Source organism: Pseudorasbora parva, chromosome 1, assembly GCF_024679245.1.
Source record: "Pseudorasbora parva isolate DD20220531a chromosome 1, ASM2467924v1, whole genome shotgun sequence".
NCBI lineage: Eukaryota > Metazoa > Chordata > Actinopteri > Cypriniformes > Gobionidae > Pseudorasbora > Pseudorasbora parva.
Genome location: NC_090172.1, coordinates 58616389 through 58641337, shown reverse-complemented (window position 1 = coordinate 58641337; position 24949 = coordinate 58616389). Strand labels below are relative to the sequence as shown.

Genomic DNA, 24949 nt, shown 5'->3' with positions numbered 1-24949 from the left:
ATACACAATCAAGGTTTCTGAAATCAATACAGAGAGACAGGGCACAGATCAAAGTTTATCAAAAGCATTTAATATTATTCAGAGTAATCATATCAATGTCACACGAATTCACAAAGTGTTTAAGACATGTCTGGCTCAGGTCGCTTCGTGTGTGAATTCCAAAACAGTGCAGATTTTAAATAACCACAAAAATAAAATAATAATGAGGGAAAAAAGGAAAGTGTGTGTATATTGCAACAGGAAAAATATTTCTTAAAAAATTGAGAGTAGCTCAAGAAGAACTCAGCACCATCTATTATCATCATAAAAACCATTTTCCTGATAATACATGAATCATTTCACTGCTAACGCCTCTATTGTTGTAAAAAAAAAAATGTACAGTATATATTTCAAAACAATAATGCGTAAAATCCCCGTTCACACTGTTACAAATTCCAGTAAAATGCCACAATTTACAGTTCAATGTGATTTTTCTCTAAGCCTCAGTTTAGGCGTATGACAACCCACTGAAGCCAATAACTGTGTGTATTGAAAGTTTATGCCTGCCGTCCTCAAGTGAACAGCATTTACAATAGAAGCACCACTAAATGTGTACGATAGGTATCAAAAAACTGTTCTTAGCCCCGATTCGTGAATCACCTGAATTCAGAGTAGCTGCTAATCTCGGCTCAGGATTACTGACATCAGTCCAAGTCACCATCGTAGTACAAAAACAAGCAGAAAGATTCAGAGTCTGAGAACTCGTGTGAACATCGCCCCTGGGTTTAAGCTCTTCTTTCGGCTCTTTAAAATAAACTGGCAAGTGTTCGAATATATAACAGTGATCACATTTAAGTCTTGTTGTTGTCAAAAATGTGTTTTTAAAACGTTTGTGTATAACAAGTCAAATCCTACACGCTGTGCTCTACCATCTAGAAGGACAAGGAGTCAGTTATGAGAGATTTAATTCATATAGACAAGATATTTAAAGGGGCAAGCACCAAAATAAAAACAAAACAAAAATCAGCACCCTTAAAATATTACAGAATAACAATAGAAACCCTTAATACATCTATGATAACCATGTTGAGGCAGGGAGAGCATTTTATATCCAATAAATAGAAGAACATTTTAAATAAAATAAAAAATGTACAATAAAAAAAAAGAATAGATCTGTATAGAGGTGAGAAACAATTCACTGACTGAAACTAAACAAGTATACTCGCAGGAAAAGAGATTGATTAAAAAAATGCAATCCTCAAATGCTTGTCCTGATGATATAAACACAACATTTCCACACTAAAACTGAAAAAGTCTTTTAAAACCCGTATGTTTTGAAGCATTCTGAACAACTATTTCTTTTAATTCTTAATGCTTTAGAAAAATGTCCATAGCTCTATTATTAGTATTATTAATTTTTTTATCTCTTCACTAAATACAAGTCACAAGGCCAATGTGGTATATATCTAGGCTGTTCTAGGTTTAAAAATAATAAATTATTGGAGAAAAATAAGCACCCACGAAAAGAACAAAGAGCATTTAGACATTTCAGTATTCAAGACGACCAAAAAGAAAACTAAGAACAAAAACCTAAACGGACAGGATCTTGCCAACTCCGCCGCTGTAAGCCGTGACAGCACCAAACTGCAGTCCGTGTGACAGAGCCATTCAGAGGTTGATACACCAGACCGACGGAAGTCTTATTGGCTGATTGGTTCTGTAAACAATGCTGAGTAAACTGGTTCTGGATTGGCTGTTCAACAAATATTAACAGTAGTAGTTTTTTGTTTGTTTTTTCCCAACGGTAAATGGTTTTAAGTCTTGGACTAAAATAGAAGATCTTGTCCTGCGAGCAGGAGTTTTGGTTATGGCTGTGTGAGGGAAAGTGATGAGACCGTCTCATCGGGAGCTGGAACTGATGGCCTGAGAAAGCAGACAGACAAATGATCGACGTTAGCTCTTTCTGATGCTTTGTCAGGGATGCAAACAGGTGAGGGGTAAAAAAGGTTCATTATTCATTGCATGGCTAGAGAAAACATTCTCTGAGATTTTTTAAAGATATATTTACTTTTCATACTCATTTCTAGACACTCAAGTATCTTTGCATCTGGCTGAAAACTAATTCTAACAGGCAGTGTTTTATGCAAGGCAAAACACAAAAGGATTCAATAGAGATGGGAGCTGAATATGACTTGCACGACTTCAACTTGTCCAAAGTGCTGCTGCCAGATTTCTTTTAAAGTGTCGTAAATATGAGCACGTCACTCCGATTCTTAGATCCCTTCATTGGTTTCCGAATTGTCAGAGAATAGACTTTAAAATTCTCCTCTTTGTCTAAGAATCCGTTCATAACAAAGCTCCTGTCTATCTATCTGAACTCCTTCACTCCACCCAGAAGCCTCCGTTCTTGTGATCAGGCTTTGTTGGTCTAGACTAAAGCGTAGAGGTGAGCGTGCTTCTGCGGTAGCAGGGCCATGACTTTGGAATACCCTGCCTTTAGAGATAAGGCTGGCCCCTTCCTTGTCTATCTTTAGTGTACTGATTACCCTGATATGTTACACTTTTAAATAGGTGGACTTTTTGTTTTTTACTCTTTTCTGATTTTATTTCTATGTATGTGTGCTAGTCTTGCTCTTCTGTAAAGCACTTTGGTCAGCCTGGGTGCTGTTGGAAATGTGCTATACAAATTAAAATTGAACTTGAATAGATAAACAAAAACAAGAGGACAACAACCAGATAAAATGTATGATGGAAATCATCTTAACTTCATTAACTCTCGAAACTGAAATTCTAATTCTAACCCTAATTCTGTCTTACCTTGTAATGTCTCTCGCTCTCTCTCTCAAAAAAGGACCAGCCTGAACCCCCTCCCCCAAAACACTCTCATTGGATATACGTAAATCTCATAGGTGACCTATTTTGATCTCATAAGGGTGAATTCTCACCTAAAGGTAAGGAGTTTGCATCTGTTTGTTCATGTTTGTGCACTTTGACGAAGCTTGCGGTTGAACTCACCAGGGTGAAAGCGTCGTACACGTTCATGAGCTCCTCCATGCGGTATTGCTCCAATACCACAACATTGGAGAGGTTTGGGCTGCGTTGTCGTGCACAGTCCTCACAGTGCACCACATACGTCTTCCGACTGCCACTCTCACTGGTCACGAACAGCAGGTTAAACACCTCCACCTGCTCAATAACAAAAAAACAAACCTCAAACTCTTAAAGGAACCCTATTATTTCATTCATGGGTTCATAATTAAATCATGTAAACGTATTCTGGTAGATCCCTCTTTGATACTATTGACCACAACATTATTTTGAAAAGACTCAAATTGCATTGGCATGGTTCAAATCATACTTCTGGCCGTTATCATTCTGTAGCAGTAAATGACAAGATGTCACACCGATCAGTATGGAGTACCACAAGGCTCAGGGCTAGGACCGTTGCTTTTCACCCTGTACATGCTACCCTTTGAGAGATATAACTAGGAAGATACTCTATATTTCTTCATGCTCTGAACAAACATCCAGTTAATATCAAATTACGTGACTTTTGTGAATTGGTATGCCTAGTAAATTCCTACTACTAATTGTGACAAACCCCCTGAGAAACAGATTTGAATTATTGGACAAAAAAAACTCGTAATAACCTAGTAAACTGTCAGACATTTGATGGCTGTTCTGTCAAGTCTTTGTCGTTGTCAGTTAAGAAACTGGGTGTGCTCTTTAACTGCGTTTCCACAAATTACCCGGAACAATTTGTTCCAGAACCCCCCCCCCAGACCTGTTGCTGTCTGCATTTCCATCAAGGTCTAAAGTATAGTGAAGGTTAGGCAAATTAGTCCTGTGATGTATGACTGAACGCAAGATTCCAGTTCCCACTGGATTTCGTATACAAGTTTAAAGGTCCACTGAAATCAAAATTTAAGTTTTTTAGCTTTTAGTATGACTGTGTTAGCCTTAAAGTTATGAATAAGCTGGTGTGTTCCAGAACTAAAACTATTTGCATTTAGGAGATAAGCATTCAAAATTTACAGTCTCCCACTTCCGCTAAAACGAATCTCAGATTTTGGTGACATCATCGCAGACTTTACCTTCTCGTCAAAACTTCTGTCCAATCAGAATGCTCTCTAGAATGTAAAGCCCGCCCCCCTACACTGCTGAAGCTGAAATCGGTCAGTTGTTAACACACATTTACTAATTTCTACATGGTGAAAGGCACATAGCACACTATATATGTGATAGGAAACGATTCAGTGTAAATATGCTTTCATTTGAGGCGAATGAAGTCTGTTTTCACGTTAGTTTCACGCACCGCAGCAACGCACACACCTCAATGGCTCTGGTCTAAATTTAGACTAAAGACACGAGAGCGCAGCGTGGATCATGTGCGTGAGTCCACGCAGACAACAAACATATCGACCCATTTGAATTCTGCACAGAATGCTGCATTTCAAAGCAATATGGAGGCGATTATGATGGTAAACAGTGTTAGAGGAAACTGGCTTTACCAAACAGAGAGAGAAGGTCCGCTCTTGCGCTCTAGTCAAACTGTATATTAAAGAAACGCTATTGGCTGTTTCAAAAAAGGGGAGGAGCTGCTAACAGCTGGAGCCGTTTCAGGGGAAATTACATCAACACATTGAATAATGCGGCACGTTTCAAAGCACTTCAGTGGACCTTTAATAAAGCCTGAATCTCATTGTCAGTCCATCATTGTATTACTATAGTACTACCTCACAAGCAGAGACTTTGAAGGTGATTTTTTTTTTTTTTACCAGAACTTCATTTAGACCCTGTCTCTTTGGTCAAAAGTTGGTGAGTACCACCCCAAAGTTAATAGCTCCTGGGGAAAGTTCCTGCGGTGGAAACACGGCATTGATACAAATCTTTAAATTGAAGCCACATTTCTAGCAACTGTAAAACCCCATTTTTGACAAATTAGTTAATGTGTTCATAACCTCAATGCTAGATTATTGTAATGCTCTACTGGGTGGTAGCACTGCACGCTTAATAAACAAACTTTGCTGGTCCAAAACGCAGCATCTCGAGTTCTTACAAGAACCAGGAAGTATGACATTATTAGCCCAGTTCTGTTAAAACTGCACTGGCTCCATATTAAACATCGCATACATTTTAAAATCTTGCTGATGACTTACAAAGCACTAAATGGTTTAACACTCCCAATACTTGAGTGAGCTCTTAACACATTATAGTCTTTCACGTCTATAGTGATCAAGACCAGTTGATAATCCCTAGAATATCAAAATGAACTGCAGGCGGTAAATCCTTTTCCTATTTAGTACCTAAATTCTGGACCAGTCTTCCTAGCACTGTTTGGGAAGCAGACACACTCAGTCAGTTTAAATCTAGACTAAAAGTGCATCTCTTTAACCTGGCATACACAGAACATTATTAATTTCTATTATTCGAATCAGATAATGATTGTAAGGCTGCATAAATTAAGTTAACCAGAACTGGGAAGGCTTCCTATAAGACCCGATGTACTTTTTACATCGTAAAAAGAATGTCATCTACGCTAATATTAACCTATCTGTCTCATCCTTATCCCAAGGTTACCGTAGTCAGCCGTATCCGGTCCATATCCAGATCAGATGGTGGACCTGCACCTAGGCACGACCACAACGTAGCCCTGAATGTCAGCAGGGACCTGTTTCTACTAGACAATCCCCTGTGAAGGCCTCATCGACATGACAGTCATTGGCACAGATCCTCAGCAAAGACCACAAGAACCAGGCAGGTCCTCCGCAGACCCTAAGGCCAGCTTTGGCTCCATACCGGCATGAAGAATCGAATCTTCAAACAAAAGGAACTGGATGAATATTTAAATGCTACCCATCCCGATCTGAATTGTGACTCGTGATGCAGTCTGACTCATCATGACACCGTGTGTTTGTTTTATGGCCAGAGGAGAACTGGCTCCCCGAGTGAGCTTGGTTTCTCCCAAGGAACCCAAACTCCATCAGGTGACAAATGTTGCCCCTCGCTTGCATAGTTGGGGAAACTTAATAATCAACAGTATTATTGATCTGACTGTACTGACGCTGTTGTGTGAGACTTGGCTGGATGACATTTTTTGCCGAACTGCCTTATAGGCGAAATTAACTTGTTTAATAAATGATGATCTTGTAACAATCTGCCTTATCGGTCAGAGTTAAAAGTGGGGGTCATATTAAACTCTGCGAGCTTGGAAGTGGATCTTTATGACTTCAGCTGAAATGCATAATTTTCCTGTCATCACTGTAAAGCTATCACAGGAAGTGCACCCCTGCACGGTTCAGCAGAAATCACTATTAAAATGGTGAGAACAAAAATGTTTTGCCCTTGATGTGATATTAAAAAAAAACTGTGACAGTGATAAATTCCTCCTGGGCTTACAACTGCCTTTGTTTGAGGGCGATCCAAAATAGCAAGTAGGCGGGTATTTTGAAAAATGTCTTCCATGGTGACATTGGTGCGTCACAATGGCAGGACTACAAAAAAAAAGCATTTAGGTTTGTTTTCTGTTGTAGAGATTCAGTCCTGTTGGACTTGCATGGACTGCGTGCTTTGGAGATTGTTTACATGCACACACTACAAAAAAATGCTTTTCTTACTTAGTATTTTTGAAACTCAAAATTTCTAAAACAAAAAAAATCTTACATTAAGAAACATTTACCAGACAAGTAAAAAGAATTGTCTTGTTTTGTGAAAAATAACTCAACTAAGAGTTTTTGCCCAAAATAAGCATAATCTGCCAGTGGGATAAGCTAAATGTTTTAAGATTATTTTACTTAATCCACTGGCAGATTGTTTTGCTTATTTTAAGCAAAAACTCTGTCTTGTTTTGGGGGAAAATTAACTTAAAACTATTACTTTTGCTTTTCCAGTAAATACTTCTTGTTTTAAGAATTTTTAGATGTTTGGACTAGAAACAAGACAAAAATACCAAAACAAAGAAAAGAAAAAAAGCATTTTTTTTGCAGTGCAGACAGCTATATTACACACTAAATGAAATGTATAATAAAACAAGCATCAAAGAGCCCCATTCCTGGGCCTCTAGTGACACCAAAAGGAACTGCAAAAATAATGATTGCTAGCGGTACAGAAATTACACCTTTTGGTTGTGCCAAATTCTAATGCAGAATAACTCAAAGTTGCATTATTTCATAACCCGAGAGAAGACCGCTGCATAATAAATATTCTTTTTTTTGTAATATAATTCTGCAGGTCTAGTGGGGTTTTGCATACCAATAGCATCCTTTTTTCTACATAGAACCTGCCAATATATTTGGCAAATTATGAAGCTCAACAATCGACTCACATCACACTCATTACAGTAGTAGGCCGGCTCATCTTTCACTCTGCTCTGGTAGGAGATCTTCTTTCCTGCTGCCACCAGCTGGTCCCTCAGGATCTGAATGTGCTTAATAGACTGAAGGAGACAGTGTCTGAAAAGGAGGACAATTTTTTTTAATGAAATGTCCATGCTACTTAATTGTGGTGTAACTTGGTAAGAAAGAGTCCTTAATGCTGCTGCATACTCACTTGATCATCTTGTAAGTGTCTGGATCGGAGACTTTGACGTTGCGTGCCACGTTCCAGGACACGTGAATCATGGGAACGATAGATTTCACTTTCTTCACTTCGTTCCACTCAAATCTCTCTAAAGCCAGCTGGTACTGATATGCTACAAATGCAAAGATGAAGTTAAAGCAAAAACAGCTTTTTAAAGTTCTGTGCCCTATCTAAGAAAGTTTAGTTTTACACATTTGTTGTTTATGTAACCATAATGACTGATACAATTTTTCATTGATAAAAAGAAAAGGTTAAAAGTTTAGGTGTGTGGGTTACTCACAGTTAACAGGTCCCACATTCCAAGCAATGTTGTTGCACCAGCCCACAGCTTGAACCCAGTGTACAGTGCCTGCGTTGATCCATACCAGATCTCCAGGCCTTTGGATGAACCGGTACACAGGGATATTAGAGCGGTACAAGTCATCTAGAACCGGCCACCATGATCCAGTTAGGTAGTCCACTCCATGCCTGAGAGAAAAGGAGTTCAAAAACTTTAACAGCCAAACAATATTTGATTCCTGATTAGTGTTATTTTGACACATTTTGTGTACCACAGTTTTTGGTACATTGACTAACTCTACTGTTGCTTACAAAGACGGATTTGTAATATTTCAAGCAGCACAGTTTCTTACTTTTCACAGAAATCACTGATAGCCTCCCAGTAGTCGTCATGGACAGCAAACCACTCACAGTCTCCAGGGCCAATATTGATGTTTACGGAACAGAAGTTATTGTTCTCCTGGTGTCCTGATGACAAGCATTAAACATGACATTTAGCATCGATAAAGAACTACTTTCCAAAGCAGACTAATCCATCCTTGATTGACTACAAATCAAGAACATTATTTGAGATCGAGTCAAACCTGGTGTGCGGCAGCCAGGGACCTTCATGTAGAGTTGTACTGTATTCATTCCCAAAATGGTGTGGCCAACATGGCTCAGCATATTACCACTGGAGGAAACGCGCATAAACGCCGGCAGCTTCTGCAGTTCTTGCAGCTGTGGCTTCCATCTAAAGCACAAGACACAACACCATTAGGTTCATGCGGATTGCTTGTACATTACAAAGGCAGCATTCAATTTCCACAACACATTCATGGTGGCGATTTTCATTCGACTCAAAAGAAACAGGAAAAGTTGCTGCACACATTTAAATAATTATGGTCTTACCTTTTGGGATCGGAGAGATCAATGTTGGTGCCAAATTTAATTATCTTCCCCTGTGATTTCTGCTCTGAACTGTAAAAATAATGAAACCATTAATAACAGCAGATATTTATTCATACACACACAGGGAGTGTGATTAATAATAGTTAATTAAAATCTTAATTCTTGAATTGATCCAAAAAATGTCCTTTAAAAAAAAAAAAAAAGTTAAATTGATTTGCTTTAAGTGCTAAGGTAATTGCTATAAATTACCTAGAGCTGGGAGCTGAGGGGTTACTGGTCATATTCTCAGAGTTAGTCGCTGATTTCTCTTCCTCCTCCTCTTCCTCATCACTGCCTTTCTCTTCCTGCAAGATCAAACAATGGTATAGTGAGTGCATGATGTGTATTATTCTGCATGCAATTTTAGAGTTTATATCTGACGGAAATGTACAAACAAGAATTTGAAAGTATTTGCAAAATGACCTGTACACCTCTGGAAATTAATTATTAGAAATTAGCCTCTCTTCATTAGTTTGCACTAGCTGTCAATGGCTGCCCGCATCAAATTCAAGGTACTGGTGCTCGCCTACAAAGCAACCACTGGCTCTGAACCAATATACCTAAAACTCGCTTGGTTAGACTTATACACCCTCCAAAAGCTTGCGTTCTGCAAATGAACAACGCCTTGGGGTGCCATCCCAAAGAGGCATAAAAATCACTCACAGACCTTTTCCTGGACCGTTCCCACCTGGTGGAATGACCTGCCTAACTCTATTCGAGCAGCCGAGTCTGTAGCCATTTTCATGACACATCTTAGCCAACTGCACCTGACCAAAAAGACTAGCACTTAACTATCCAATTACATTTTCTGTTTGTTATATTACAACAACAAAAAAAGTTTTGTGTACTGTGCTCCATTAACTGGGACTTCTTACAGCACTTGCAGGCTGTTGCCCTTGTTTTTTTAGTTGCTTCTATTCCTCTCCTCTTTTGTAAGTTCACTTTGGATAAAAGTGTCTGCTAAATGATTAAATGTAAATAACAAGCATTGTGTTCAAACTTTTATGGTGTAGGAGTGTGTGTTCACACCTGTAAGCTCTCTTGGAAACTGGAGGCCTGGTACTGGGCATACTTGGCAATCGTTGTATGTGACCTGCTGCTCTCACAGGGCCAGGTCTGTCCAGTGCCACTGGGATCCCAGTTCTCGTCTGCTGGCTGCTGAACCTGGGTCCGGACTTCTACTGCATGCTCCGCATTTGCCTCCACCAAAGACTTAGTGGAAAACAGACCAAGATCTATAAAGGAGGGGGATTGGAAAAAAAGGGCAACTTAGTTTCCACAACAGCAACTGTTTGGACAACTGTACAGTTACAAAATGATACGGTCCATCCACCATCTATCCAAAAGATATGCAGAAACTTACTTAATCTAAGGGAGCCAGCTAGTCCTCGGATGACAGTAATGGGGTTTTTCGAATCTGTGCAGAACTGCAGCAGGACCGGAGAGAATGCATCTCGTTTACTTTCCAACTGCAGAGAAACACCAACATCGAATCATTAAGAAATGCTTTTAAAGGGGTGGTTGCATGTGTTTTTACTTGTTTAACTTAAGTGTGTAATGTTGCTGCTTGAGCATAAACAGTATCTGCAAAGTTACAGCACTGAAAGTTCAATGCAAACGCAGATATTGCCTTTTAAAGTTATGGTAGTTTATTGACTACAAAAACAGCCGGTTTGGACTACAACAAGCTTCTTCCTGGGTTGGTGACATCATAAACCCTTGCTAGTCACCGCAGATGTGTCTTCTGCCCGTAATGGTAAGGGGTGTGGTGTTTCCGGCAACCTGTGCTTGGCACATCAGCCAATAAAAATACATCAAACTACATTTGGCCATCTAACCAATCTAAGACCATTTTTGGTCGGATTATTTTTTTCGACCGTTTTTCGGAGGGATGGAAGCATGAAGCAAACGAGCCGTTCAAAGGACAGTGGAGACAGCGGTGTGGAATAGAGGTAAAATAAGAAAAATACAGTGTTTAAAAAAAAATATATATAAAAAAAAAAAAAATATATATATATATATATATATATATTTTTTTTTTTTTTTAATATATTTTTTATAAAGAAATGTTACACTGCGCCACATAAACACAACCAAGCCTAGAAAGTAAAAAACACGGAAAGTCTTTAAGTCTTTCCCCACCATTGATGGAATTTTCCATAATTTATGAGACAACTCTTCCCCAGCATTGACAGAATAGTAGAGGTTGTGCATGCAATACAAAAAATGACCACAAGGGGGCAGGAGATGCCAACAATGCTACAGCAGTGCTTACATAGATACTAGGTGTGGGGGGGTTGAGTTTCTCTCGCGGGATGGGCAGCTCTGTGGTCATTATTGGTTTGACAGAGAAGGCAGGTAGGAGGTACGATTCCTTGAATTTCTCCTTCATACGAGCTCCCCTGAAACAAGAAGACATTAAGTATTAGATATGGTCATAATGACATCAAACTGCCACTGGGATGTCCTGCATGGAAATATCACTTACTTGCAGGCTCTGATGATTTCACTAGCTGTGTTTTTTATGGTGATTTGCTCCAGAGGAATCCTCCTCTCCTCCACCTCCGAAGCAATAAAAGTCTCCCTGTCCCCACTCTCCACCTTTATGAGGCGTATCTTCAGTTCTTTGGGTGGTCCATCTGTCAGTGCCTTTAGTTTCTGAAAGTCGTCCGAACATAATGCTGTTGAAGCTGATGGGAGCTCTGAGGAACGTCCTGAGCTGCTGCCATTGTCTTTACTTTGTGCCCACTCTTCCCCTTCGCTCTGAGGTTGGTGACATTCCTCTTTCCTTCTCTTCTTGTCTCCATCACGCTCTTGTTCCTTCTCCCTAAACTCCTTACTCTGAATGTCCAGGTCAGCCAGCACCTGCCTACTCTTCTTTTCCTTGTGTGACTTCCCGTCCCTGTGCCGTCGACTGAAGCTGGAAGATGAGGACGAGGAAAGAGACGCATCGTCGTGTCTTTCTCTGTGCTTTTTCTTTCTCTCTTTCCTGTCCTCATGTTTTTTGCTACTGTGTTTGTGTTTCCTCTCTCGTTCTCGGTCTCTGTGGCGGTCCTTTTCTTTATCGGGTTTGCATATCTGCGAATCTGCCTTTGAGTGGTCTTTATAAAGGACTATGTGTTTGTTCAACTCATAGCTATGACCAAGCTCTGCTAGCGAAGACTCGGAGATGGTGGTCAGTTTTGGTCGTCGATCTAACAAGTCTTTCAGAGATCCTGAATCCTTCTCTCCAGTGGCTTCTTCTGAAATCTCCTCCTCATCATCATTACTCAAAAGATCTGACTGGCTTATTTTATCCCCTCGTGTCCTCTCGGATGCCCAATTTGTAGGCGAGAGAGGAGAGGGCTGATCTGAGTTACTAATGGCAGGGGTTTGGGTTGGACTGCTAAAACCTGGGTGATTGGCTGTACCTGATGTGGGAGAAGTGCTTTGTTGTTGCCTGCAAATGTCAGGCCCCAAAGAGAGAGACGAAGAGTACTTAACTCCCACAAATGCAGAGGGAGGAGGACGACCAAAGGGTCCACCCCGGTAGGTGTATTTCTGGCTCTCAAGGACAGACGCAAGGTTTTTAAACATGCTGTTCACACCTGTCTGGTGGAGATGTGGCCGCTGAGGTGGTGGTGAACAGGATGGAGTATCATCTTCCCGATCAGCTTCTTCTTCATCATCCTCACACTCACTTTTCTCTACCTCTGGAAGGCCATACAGCTTGGCCAAGTCACTATGGCGATAGTTGGTTCCTGTTGTGGCAAGAATGCTTTTTTGGGACTGCATGCTAGTGGAATTGGCAGACTTGGAAATAACCTTGAGAACCTCCTCTTCTTCCTCAAGTGAAGAAGTGCGACTGCAAGGCGATGCCAAGGAACCTTGCCGACTTAACACAGGAGGGCTTGCATGGCTATCTGCCTGATAATCCTCAGTTGGAGATTGCTTTAATGCAGGAACGAGGTCTGGTGCACATAAATAACTCTTCATCGGCACCACATTTGCAGAAAATGGAGGTTCCAGAACTGCCTGTTCTCCCCTCTGAACAGAATACAACTCCTCCTCTTTCTTGATGGATTCATCCAGCATCTTCATAATGTTAGCCAATCCATCAGGCAAGAGCTCTGAAGTTTCCTCCTCAAATTGGGCACCATCAGAGTCACCACTGCAACTACTAGCGCTGCTACCCAGACTACCAAGTCCCGTACTGGACATGTGTTTCTGCAGGCTATTTGTGTGCGTGCTGATTTGTGTGCATGAAGAGCGAACATCCTTGGGGAAAGCCTGGTACAGTTTGGGTGGCTCTCGCAGGGGCGGGGGGTTGGGTATAGCATCCATAATCCTAGGAATAGGAGAGGATTTCAACATGGTGACATCTTTGGATGGATCAGGTTTCAATTGCATTGTGTGGTTGTGGGAAGGGCTTATGAGACCTGACTCTGAGGGGTATGTGGTAATCCCAGTAGAATTTTGTGATGGTGCTCCACTCTTCCATTTTTCTCTCTGTCTTTGCTTCTCACGAGCATATTCGGTCTGGGGCGTGAGAGGGGGTGGTCGTGGTCTTTCTATAATGGTTGTTCCAGTTACAGAAGGACGTGGGGGCACTCCTCCTCGACTCAACCAGGGATAAGGTGGTGAATTCTGGCTAGGAGGTGAGACGGAAGAGGGTGCATTGGCTGGAGACAAACGAAGAGGTGGAGGCTCAGCTGCACTCCCTGACAGCAAACGTTCCAGACTCTTGATTGCAGACTCACTGTGTGGCTTTGTCTCCACTTCTTGTCGCTCTACATTTCGTTTCCTCTCTTCCTCCTGTTCTCTCATTCTCTCTTCTGCTTGCATGTGGCCTCGCAACTCTGCATCGAGTTTATTTAAAGCATCAGCAATGGATTGAGAGCTTAGCGCAGAAGTTTGCAAACAAGACCTTGGATAGACTGGGGCTGGAACAGTAGTAGTTGCCTGAGAAATTGAGGAGGAAGCTTGAATGGGCACTGAGTTGTATGAACTGTTAGATATTGACTGGAGGGCTGAATTGACTTTTATGTGTGCTGGAGGTTGAGGGAGGTGTAAAGGTGAGCTGACGGCTTGGGGGAGAGTGTTACAGGACTTGCTGGTGATGACGCTCTCCCCTGATCTCTGAAGCCCTGAGTTTAGGGTGGAGAAAGTAGAGGACACTGGGGTGTAGTTAGGTCTACCTTGTCCTATGTGAGGAAGAGTGGACTGCTGAATCTGAGATTGCGTCCCTCTATATGGGTGTGGAAGGGTTCCAACACCAGGGTGGACACCCTGATACCCTAGATGTGGCCGATTTTGACCAATCATGGATACATGGTTTGGGTTTGAGATTAGCACTGAAGAATCCGTTCCTCTCCAGCTGCTCGGGGTGCTGGGGGTAGAGGTGTTAGGGGGTGCAGAGCTCATAGTAGGGATGCTTCCAACATTGGTGTATTGTTCCAGGGAGCGAGGTGGATGAGGAGTTTCCAGGTTTGGGGTAATGACAGGTTTTCGAGCAGGGGCCTGAGAAGGGCTCACACGTTTGGGCGTCCCTGGACCCTGGTCGCCCCCAACAACCTTATTCTGTGCCTGAGAAAGGCGTGCGACAACCTGAGAATCCCCTGTTGCTGAAATGTCATGTGATTCCTAAAGGGAAATGAATATTAGAGTCAGCAAAACAACAAAATTGACACTATTGATAACATTTATATGTTGCGTATCAGCTATTGACTAATAATAAACAGGCAGTCATTTTCAAATTTTAATCAGGAAAATATTTTTCTGTGCATCAGTCAGGTTTTAATTAATACAAGTTGAATCTGAGTGATTCACTTCATTATATTCTCTGTGTGCGTTACCTGGTTCTTCCAGGGTTTGTTGGAGTTGTGCTGAGGTACTGTGGCCTTGGCCTGGTTGCTGGCTGGTGGGCTGGTGGAATGGATCAGCCCTGGGTGAGGCTGGAACTGGGAGTGACTGTAAGGCACAGTGGTGTGGTTTGCTGGTGAGGGTGCAGGGCGCTCCCTATCTGCCCGCAGTGATGAGGATGTAGGTGGTGGTGGAGCCTGACTATCCAAAGAATTCACTCCAGAATCATGTCTTCTTTGTGGAGTAGTACCCTGTGGTAGCCCTTGGGTCTGATCTGAAGGTTTGTTGTTGGGGTAGGAGTATGTTGAATGGTGGATGTGAGGGCTCTGTGAAGGTGGCCCCAGAGACTGGGATGACGGAATGGTCTTCTGGGACTGTGGTAGAGGACCTCTGCTTTGTCCATAACCTCTTGTGGGGGGAATGGTGGGTGATGGATTCAAAGGAGGCGGTTTATATGGGAAACTTCCAATTCCTGGTGTAGCTGAATCCTGGGAATTGACAGTTAGAAGAATTAGCCATTAAAGAAAGTGTATTGTCAGTAATAATGCCCATACACTACAAGAAAATGGGTTGCTGTGCTTTTCACACTACACTACAAAGTCAGTCAATGTTAGTTCAAAACATTGGTAACACTTAATTTTAATCCTACTCAATCCCTAAACTTAAATGCTACAAAAACTACCTTACTAACTAATAATAAGCAGTAAATTAGGAATTTATTGAGGCAAAAGTAATAGTTAATAGTGAATGTGTTCCCCATACTAAAGTGTTACCAAAACATTTTACACTACAGTACTTGGATTGCAGACAAGTCCAAATATTTAACCTGCTAAATAGTTGTCTACAATTTCTGCTCTTCGACAAGATCTCCATTAACAGCCGGCAAGTGAAAATCAGGGCAAAATAGTGTAATATGTTGGTAAATGTGAAGGGTAATAAAGTGGCAGGGACAGATGACGCTATTAAAGTGATACAATACAAGAAAATATCACCTAATATTAATATTACGATCAGCGGTGACTGACCTGGAAATCGATTTGCCCGCTTTTGCGTTCATTTGGGTTCCAGGGTGCTCCCCCTTTGTGCACTGGGTTCCAAAATCCAGATTTGGGAGAGGGGTATTGAGAGGATGGCTGCTGATTCAAATTTACAGGTTGTCCAGGTATGCGCTGCATGGCTGAATGATGAGCCTGACATAAGAAACAGAAAAAGAGAGGGCTTTTTACAACATTTGTTAAAGGAGTGTTATGACAGAAAATGCATGGGTGAGGCCATAAAGACATGACCAACCTGGTCAGACAAAGAACTCTTCTTTCTCTTGCTTGGATTGGGGCACTCTTCCATGGGCCGGTGTAGAGATGGAGCAGGCGTATGCTGAATGACAGAATGCTCTCCCAGAGGGGGCCCAGGCCGTTTTAACTGTCCAGAATGAGAGTGAGGTCCTCTGGGTTGCTGCTGAGTCTGAGGTTGAGTCCATATATCAGGTATTGGAGGCATGGGCCGTGAGCCATGGGCTGTGAACTGAGGATGAGGAGCACCATACTTGTGGAGAAAGAGAAACAAAGTTTAGTGAGAGTACTCTTAACCCTAATATTCAGTTAAGTAAGCTACAGTGCTACACATTCAATTGAATTCTTAAGCTGATGATACATGGGGTACCTTTTGAGCGATGTTGCTGAAAGATGTTGTTTGGAAACTTTCCCATTGAGAATGGGCAAGACATTTCTATCTGGATATCCAAAAAGAAATGTGATGCCCATTCTCAATGGCAAAATGCCCACAGCAACATCACTTAGCAAAATTGCCCAGCAACATTGCTCAAAAAGTTGCCCTGTGTATCATCAGCTCTAAAAGTTTAAATTAATGCTGGTAATTCACTTATTACATAATTTACATGCTTATGAAATGTAATTAAATATATGGTCAATATTCACCTTCAGTAGCTGATTGGCTCGAGCTGTAAGGTGTGCAGGAGGCCCTGCATTGTAGCCATTGTGTAGTCGGTTGTGGTTATCCCCAGGCAATGGATCATAACCCTGGCCAGTTCTGGTTGGTTCCCAAGGCCTTGGAGGAGCAGGGGGTATCCTTTGTAATCCTGGCAACAAAGCCTGAGACAGGTCTTGCTTATCCCCTCGATGTAAAGGGCTGGAAATACAAAGGCACATTAGCAAACTTACACTTCTGGCAAAAACGTACAGCGTTGCGTTGTTTGTAAAACAACCATAAAGCTTAAAAGACACTCACCCATTGTTTAAAAATTTACTAGGCTGGTTTAGGCCAGTCATGTGACTAGGTGGCATATGTGAGAGGAACTGATGCTGACTGACACCAGGTAAGCACCTATCAAGAGAATATTTTTTGCTTTAATCATTCCTTTTGATTGCTCTGTTAACACAACTTAATCAGTGAAGTCCCTAAAAGCATAATGCAGCCCTGATAATGAGGTATAATTACCTGGAGGGAGTTGGCCAGGCGCGGCTGCCCACGGGAGCCCATGGTCCCCGGTTGAGTCCGTCCAGAGGAAAAGGGTCCCGTGTGCTGCACCCGGTGAACTGTTCTGGTGTGTGATGCATCCAGCCTAGACTATAAACAAAGACTACTTAATAATGTAATTACGCACACATCTTCAATAGTCAATATTTTAGCCAATACACCTGTCACTGCCAGGAAAATACTGCACTACATGCTGGAAAGATTGCAAGAAGTTAAGTGGTTGTGACACTGAACCATCGAACTACTAAGCCATGATGCCGCCCTAAATGTCTTCGGTTAAATCTGATCTAGTCAGATGGCAGAGCAGACATCTCTTTGGCCCCATTTACACGGCATGGTTCAAGTGACCCAATTCAGAGTTTTTTCCTCTCATGTGGCATAGATCGAATATGACATGTAAACGTGTAAGCAGGAAAAAAAAACGCATGGATTCTGATATCCCCAGATCGAATTCAGGCCTCACTCATATGTGGTAATCAATCCATTTGCATCTGCCATGTAAGCGGTCAAAACGGATATTCCCCAATAAATGAAAAAAGGACGGAGATGAATGACGTCAACTCAGGGAGACACAAACTGCAATCAAGGGCTCTCCTCTTTTTCACCGCCTTACGAGAGAAATGTTTTGCTGACCTTTAAAGATGTGTGGAAAAGTGCGGAAAGAAAAACATTGAATAATCATGTTGTCGGCGTCCATTGAATATCGCACCATTTACTTCCTTTTCCGGTTAAGAACGTCTTGGGCCAGTGTACAGTGTAAATGCAAATATCGGATACGGGTCGCTTTTAAAAGATGTAAGAGGGTCATCAAAAATCGGATATAACCACCAAATCGGAATTGTGCAACAAGCCCTGCAGTGTAAATGCAGCCTTTATTTAGTGGCTACACTACAGCGTTAATATTACAAAATGTTATGCTAAGAGGCACCAAATAATCATATCTAAATTATTGTTCAATAATTTCTACTCACCACACTAGCTGTGAGTGTGAAGCCCTCCACTGCAAAACAGAGAGGGCCACTCACCAACACGAAGGAGAAGCTGTTTACTGCTACTCCTGCCAACTGGAAAAAGAAAGAAAAGAGGAGAGATGGGACATAAGGGGGTGAGGCACAAATATACAGCCAAATCCATTAAACACAGGGGGAAAACACACCCTTTGTAGTCTGTATGAGTGTTTGGCCCGGAGGCAGCTATTAACAAAGGAACCCTCCAGAACTTCAGTACTACTTGTAACCTCTAGGGGGCAGTGCTCTTCTGTCTTCTAATGTGAGAAAGGGTGCACAGATGGGCTTGTGGGAGTTCACCTATAGGGTGAGTACACTGAGGTCATTATAACCCTTCCTGAGGCCTCTTGGCAGAGGGTGAGAGTGATGGGAGGGAGGGGACGAGCAGAGCAAAGTCCTGGAGTCAAGCCAGCGGTGTCTGTGTGCATGTGTACATAAAGGAGTGTGTGTACTTGTGTTGTGTTGCTTGAGTTTGATTATTTGCATGTGTATGAGTGTGTGTGTGTGACAAGTGAGGCAGTGAGGTTAATCTCATTAGGCCAGGCGTGATGGAGAGAGGAAAGGATAGAAAGAAAGAGAGCAAGGGGTGGAGGGAGGAAAGGAACAGCAGAAGGCTTGAGCAGGATGGATGGACAGATTAGGGGAAAAAGACGGGTCTAAAATTAAAGTGTTCTTTAGGGAGACTCCAAAGTGAGAAGACCGGCTGTGCTGCCATGAAACACCCACGCAGGCAAACACACTGAGCTTCCCACGCATTCTGAACACACATGGCACACCGAGCGCAAGCTGGATGCACAAATATTGGCAAGCGCGTGTGCACACACTCGTTTGAGATTGCTTGGCACACGCACACATATGCCCATACAGCAAAAGACGCCTAGCACACACTAATTATGCACTTGGCAAAAGCGTTTCAAGTGTGACAGACACAGGCTCTCTTTCTATAGCACAAAACACACACACTTATTATACAATAAAACAGGCCACAGATGCAAAACTTGCCACCCATAAAATGCTGTATAACCTGACAGGTTAGTCCTGGGCTAGTTACTCAACAGGCAGAGTAACACTTTCAGTTGAAATTCACAAGCCTTTAACACTACTATATAGTCTTTAAGCTGTCATTTTGGTGTTGAGACATAATTAGTCCAAATATAAATATGTATGTGGCACAGTATTCTGAGATTGTTTGGATACAGTAAGAGTGTGTGTGTGAGCTATTGCTCAGCAGGTTTAGTCAGTCAGTGTGTATGTGTATTTTGAGCCGACAGTGCATACGAGCCCTCCCACTCCTCTCTGGCTCATGGTGTCGGACTATTAAAAGGCTTCTCGGATATTTCAGGAAGTCTGGATTTAGCTGCTAGCGGGGACTGGATTAATCATGGCCCTGTAATACACTGCAATCTTAGAGTTTCTGCGTACTCTCCCTCACACACACACACACACACACACACACACACACACACACACACACATACCTGTCAAATAAGCATTTAGCACCACTTCTCAAATGTCTGAAGAGTTCGGGTTTAGCACCAACACTCGATCATCTCTGCCGACTTGGTGGTCGTTGATCGCTGTAGAGAGAGAGAGAGAGATAAAGAGATAAACGTCAGTGGATTGAGTTTGATTTCACTCTTATTTGTTTTCCAGGTCTATTACATTGGCTTTATTCCATCCAATCAGCACCACAAAACAAAAACAGCCAGTTTAGTGCATTATATAATAAGTGCATTGTATCAAATGATTAATTACAATGTTAGTACATAGTAGTTAAGGCCACCTAATATAAAGTGGGTCCTTATATTATCATAATTATTAATATTTTAGAATAAAAATGTTAAACAAATGAATTAATAAAACTAAAATATTTTAGCTTCTTTAGGCCTTAGAACAAATGATATGTGAAACATTGACAATCCAGGCGAGAAGTGGATGTTTTTTAAGAAACTAAAAGGAAATCTGTCTGCATGGGAGCTCTTGGGTGGTGAGCAGGACAACAGTGAGAGGAAATCGTGATACCGTCTCTCACACACAATGGTGAGAGTTATTGTGGGGAGGTGTCCGAATAAACACAGGCCTGGCTCTCATAGAGATGTATTGGAGTGGAAAGCCAACTATCACATGTGAAAACTTTAGCTCGGGAAAAACACTCATGAGAAATACAGGGTGGATAAAGTGTTTTCAGGGGATTGGTATGTCTGCAGGGTTTTAGCACAAGAGCAATATATACATTTGTATGAAATAGGCATGTGCACAGACTACACCAAGGGACTCTTAAACTATGGAGCATTTTCACATTTCCAAAGATCTCAGAAGGGGAAGTCGTTGTTTACTGACGAGGTAATATAACACAATACAGGCCACATACACACTTCATTCATTATTTTGTCAATTCACCTTTAAGTGCTTAATCCTGTTCTGTATACAAACAGTTCGGGAATTTATGGGAGTGACAATCACATTACGCAACCGAATTATCTGTCAAAATTTGCAGGTAATGTCAACTGCATTTACAAAATTTCTAAATAAATCGAAATGCTTTATGCAAAACAATATGGAAATATTGCAAACCCCACTGGCTCACTTTAATAACTCCGTAAACTTGATCACTTTATAAGCCATGCTTAGACAACAGGCCCAAAAATGCTTATAAGTGGACATGGCAACACTTTAAGAGCACGCTCTGTGAAGCAGCTTATACAAGCATGAGCAAAACTGCTTTAGTTACAATTATTGATATGATACTTTATCTAGGTTCGACATACACTTTGGTCAGAATAGCGGATACACACCAACACATGCAAGGTTAATGCAAAGAGACAGTTGTGCGTAGTGGTTTGAATCATATTTTTTCAGTGTACATTCACACACACATGCCGAATCACACGCACACAAATGCAAAACGAAACTTCTCAGTACTACATATTCACATCTCGCATATCATTCTGCTACAGCTTTGCTTTTACGAGAACATGTTTTTCATTATTAGTAATATCGATTTCAAGTAACATTACAGCACACCGAAACTGATTATTAAACTTACTGTAAGGAAGAGAAAAATCGAAACACGCATACACACACCAGGTCTGATAACAGCTAGGCGTCTGCTTTCTAACAGGGGAACTACCGTGACTCAACCATGGAAAGGGCTTACCCCACAAACCAGACTCTTCCCCCTTTCTCTTGCGTAGTCTTTATGGTCAGGTGATCGGGGATGCCCACCTCCGTCACAGCGTCGGGAATTTCTGAAAGTGTGCCGTCATTGATAAACATATGCACAAACATACGAACTGTAAAATTAGTGTTTTTCTTTTTTTTAAACTAAACTCATGACGTCGATCAGAAAGGAGAAAACCGTTGGCTTGCGGTTCAATTAATGGTTGCACTTTTTTCACTTACAGTGTACTGACCTAAGTGTAATATGAGGTAATTACATGGGTATTATACTTTAAGGTGTCATTGTAACAGTAGTTAAATATTTAATTACTGAGTAATACTAATTAACATGCGCTTAGAATAGAGTTTGGTTGAAGGTTAGTTGCATTTAATAATGCATAATTTACTGTTAATACTATGGTAAGTATATGTAACAAGGACACTTTAAAATAAAGTGTTACCAGGTTTTGTTTAGGGGTAGGTTCAAGGTAAGTACCAAGTTATTGCAATTACTATAATAAGTACCTAGTATGTACATGGGGAACAGGGCTGTAAAATAAAGTGCTACCCAATTATAATAGTAAACGTGGTTGTGTGGTTATTGGTTTATTGTAATTCACATTCACTTTCATGCTACAGCCAACCAGATCTGTTTTCTAAAAATGCCATGTGTACTCATATTCGGGTTCAAAAACTCTTTGGAATTATTTTCAAATCCCTTTTGATTAGTAAATGTTACAAGGATGATGACATAATTAGAAAATTCCCCATTTTTGCCCCCCACGTCGACCCTCAGCTTGATAAAATCCCCATAACAACAAACATCTAAACAACTATTCCAGTCACTGAATTGTCGTCACACTTACCACATCAGCACCTAAAAACACCAACCAATTGAGGGCTATGTGGGCGTCTCCAACCAACCTGTCCATTCAAACAAACAACAAAAAAACCCTTCAGGAAATAACCGTGTCAACTAACCAACCATACAGCTGGACTAAAAAAAAAAAAAAAAAAAAAAAACATTTTGAAAGAATAAAGGGGCTGACGTCACAGCAATGTGAAAAAATATATCAAAAGGAGGACTTTATTTTAAAAATAGTGCTATGGGTCGTGTGAATGTCGTCATTCCCAGCATGACGACACCATCCTTGCTTCCTGCCAGAAAACTACCACAGAGCTACTCAGAGAGCCAAAACAGCTGAGTGCGCAAGCAAGCATAAAAGATCGACATGGAGTTGAGTCAAGGGATTTGTGGTGTAAGCCTGCAAAGGGAAAACGTATTGGAGATAAGGATAGGAAGAGGAGAGAAATATTAGGAGGTGGAACATTCCTCAGTGAGCAAGAGAGACAGCGGAAGAGCCCGTGGGGGAGTGCTCAAATTTGGCCATTATATAACCCACATCAGATAGAGACCACACTCAGAGGCACAAGGAAACACAACGTCACAGTAGGCTTGCGTCTGTTCCCTTCCCTCTGTGTGTGTGTGTATGCCTCTGCCAGTGATGCAAGGCTGAGTCGTCACAATGGCGTCTCTGCCTCATGCGCATGTGTGTGTGGAGGCTGTGAGTGTGGGCTTGGAAGGCAGAGTGTACACGCTGATCCAGAAAGGGAGTTCAGCTGAGGACACACACACACACACACACACACAGCACGCTTCATAATGACACTCTGGCCAAGAACTCCCCCACATGTAACATCGTGACAACCTTCCCTCGACCTTGCACCACCTTTCCAAAAACACCACCACAATAAAAACTTTCACAACTGGCTCCATTTATGCTTTCAGAACGTCACAACTGCATTCAAACGCGGAGCCCACAATAGTTTCACCCTGCTCTCGTTTTCATGTCATCACCCTTGAACTAGTTCCTGATTTATGGTTGCTAGCCGGACAATAAATCCATCGGGATTGAGCGTTTAATGACGAGCTCTGACAGCACAGCCAGGCATTGATATGATATTGATGCACTAAAATGTTCATATCCACATTCACCGCATATGCAAAGAGCATGTATAAATGAAAGTGCTGATGTCCATCTGGTTAACAAATAAATATGTATGCTAATATATAAACCAGGGCAGATTAGTAGTTTAAACAAATGTTGAGAAAACTAGTATCTTATTACTCAAGTTGATCCTACTCTAAATTCTCACCTTCAGTCCTGACGTGACACCAAAATAATCAATGTTACTCAGAGAATTGAGTTCTTAAATTCAGGTGTCAGTCACAGTATGAGTCGTCTCAAAGTGAAACATGATGCTTTTCTTAGTAACTTGAGTGGTCATGTCCTGTTAGGAGAGTAAACATCCATGCTGTCACTGTGGTGAGCACTGCTGAGAAAACACCCTTAGTCATTACCTTGAAAGAGGTGATTACTGACACTGATGCTACTCATGAAAGATGTCAATATGAAACGAGCATTTTTACAAACCATTTTACTTCCATGATGTGTCAGTTTTCCTGAATGAAAAAATACATTCAATGAAAAACACTGCTTGATCACTGACTAAAGGACCAGAGGTGGAGTGAGCTGTGCTTAATGAACACTAATATGTAAACTTCCACACACATTTAACAACTTATTTCATGCTGTCTTCAAAGTTGTGATGAAATGGAAGTGGCAACAGATGTTTTCTTCCATCACAGATTTTCATAAAAATAAGTGTTTGTATCTATCTGTCATTGAATAGATGGAGGCAGGTCTGAATGCAAACTTGCAGTCGATTGTAACAATAGGGGTGGAGTTTAAACAAACCAATTAATTGGAGAAGTGTGGCGTAACTCAGAGAGAAGTCAGACGGTCGCTGAAATAATCAGTTATGACATTCATGACCTGCGTTATGAAACATGCTCCTTTACCCTTGAAACAATTTAAGAGATTAGATCTAAAAGGCCTGTTCACACCAAGGACAAGAACCATAACAATAAAGATATCGTTATAAAATTTTTTTTCAAATATTAAAGAACGGCAGAGACCACAGCACAGCTATAACAATGACTCAGAGATAAAATATCAGTGGAACCATGCAAAATGCCATCCCCCCTCCCCCCCCCCCCCCCAGCTGATGAACGATAAAAACATCATCAGTCAATCAGAATCCACCCTGCTTTAAAGAGCTTGAACATTTGAAGCGACAGATGACAAAGCGCTTAATAAACAGAACGATATCATCCGCTAGTGTGGACGCTGACATAGTAATCATTCTTGGTGTTAATAGGAATTTAAAGGAATAGTGCACTGAAAAATTATCCCATAATTTACCCACCCACAAGTCCTCCTAGGTGTATATAGCTTTCTTCTTTCAGGCGAATACAATCTGGGTTATATTAAATAATATCCTGGCTTTTCCAAGCTTTATAATGCCACCGAATAGTGCCCGAGTTTTTTTGAAGCTCCAAAAAGCAGATCCATCCATCATAAAAAATAATACGACTCCAGTGGGTTAATAAATGTCTTCTGAAGAGAGGTTACGGGTTCTCCCCCCCCAAAACAATTCATATTTAAAACTTTGGCCAGAACTCGACTCTCTCAAACGCGTGTACAGCCGTTGCTGGAAGTCAGTGATTATAGTTTATTGGGTTTTAAATCTGGATATATGATGTAGAAGCACTGTAAGCTTAAGTGAGAGCTGAAAAAAGAAAGTCACACACATCTAGGATCGCTTGAGGGCGAGTAAAT

General features: G+C 41.4%; 1 protein-coding gene and 1 long non-coding RNA gene across 6 annotated transcripts in view; one reads left to right on the top strand and one right to left on the bottom strand.

Moving 5' to 3' along the window:
- LOC137078951 (uncharacterized) overlaps positions 1-6565 on the top strand; it is a 28872-nt gene extending 22307 nt beyond the window's left edge. The window contains exon 3 of the long non-coding RNA XR_010905380.1: positions 5555-6565. This is a non-coding gene — a long non-coding RNA (uncharacterized lncRNA). The remainder of the gene's footprint in view (positions 1-5554) is intronic.
- kdm6ba (lysine (K)-specific demethylase 6B, a) overlaps positions 51-24949 on the bottom strand; it is a 125431-nt gene continuing 100532 nt past the window's right edge. For 4 of the 5 annotated variants that reach the window (XM_067446659.1, XM_067446650.1, XM_067446670.1 and 1 more), the window contains 21 exons: positions 19586-19684; positions 18072-18164; positions 17062-17190; positions 16852-16947; positions 16542-16752; positions 15898-16149; positions 15633-15797; positions 14601-15095; positions 11255-14388; positions 11042-11168; positions 10130-10235; positions 9796-10001; positions 8977-9071; positions 8728-8796; positions 8421-8569; positions 8190-8304; positions 7838-8025; positions 7528-7669; positions 7304-7430; positions 2995-3168; positions 51-1902 (listed from right to left, as the gene is read on the bottom strand). In XM_067446659.1, coding sequence (XP_067302760.1) covers positions 1879-1902; positions 2995-3168; positions 7304-7430; positions 7528-7669; positions 7838-8025; positions 8190-8304; positions 8421-8569; positions 8728-8796; positions 8977-9071; positions 9796-10001; positions 10130-10235; positions 11042-11168; positions 11255-14388; positions 14601-15095; positions 15633-15797; positions 15898-16149; positions 16542-16752; positions 16852-16947; positions 17062-17180 — 5994 coding nt within the window. In that variant the 5' untranslated portion in view covers positions 17181-17190; positions 18072-18164; positions 19586-19684 and the 3' untranslated portion in view covers positions 51-1878. The remainder of the gene's footprint in view (positions 1903-2994; positions 3169-7303; positions 7431-7527; positions 7670-7837; positions 8026-8189; positions 8305-8420; positions 8570-8727; positions 8797-8976; positions 9072-9795; positions 10002-10129; positions 10236-11041; positions 11169-11254; positions 14389-14600; positions 15096-15632; positions 15798-15897; positions 16150-16541; positions 16753-16851; positions 16948-17061; positions 17191-18071; positions 18165-19585; positions 19685-24949) is intronic. The other variant, XM_067446678.1, reaches the window with a different exon arrangement.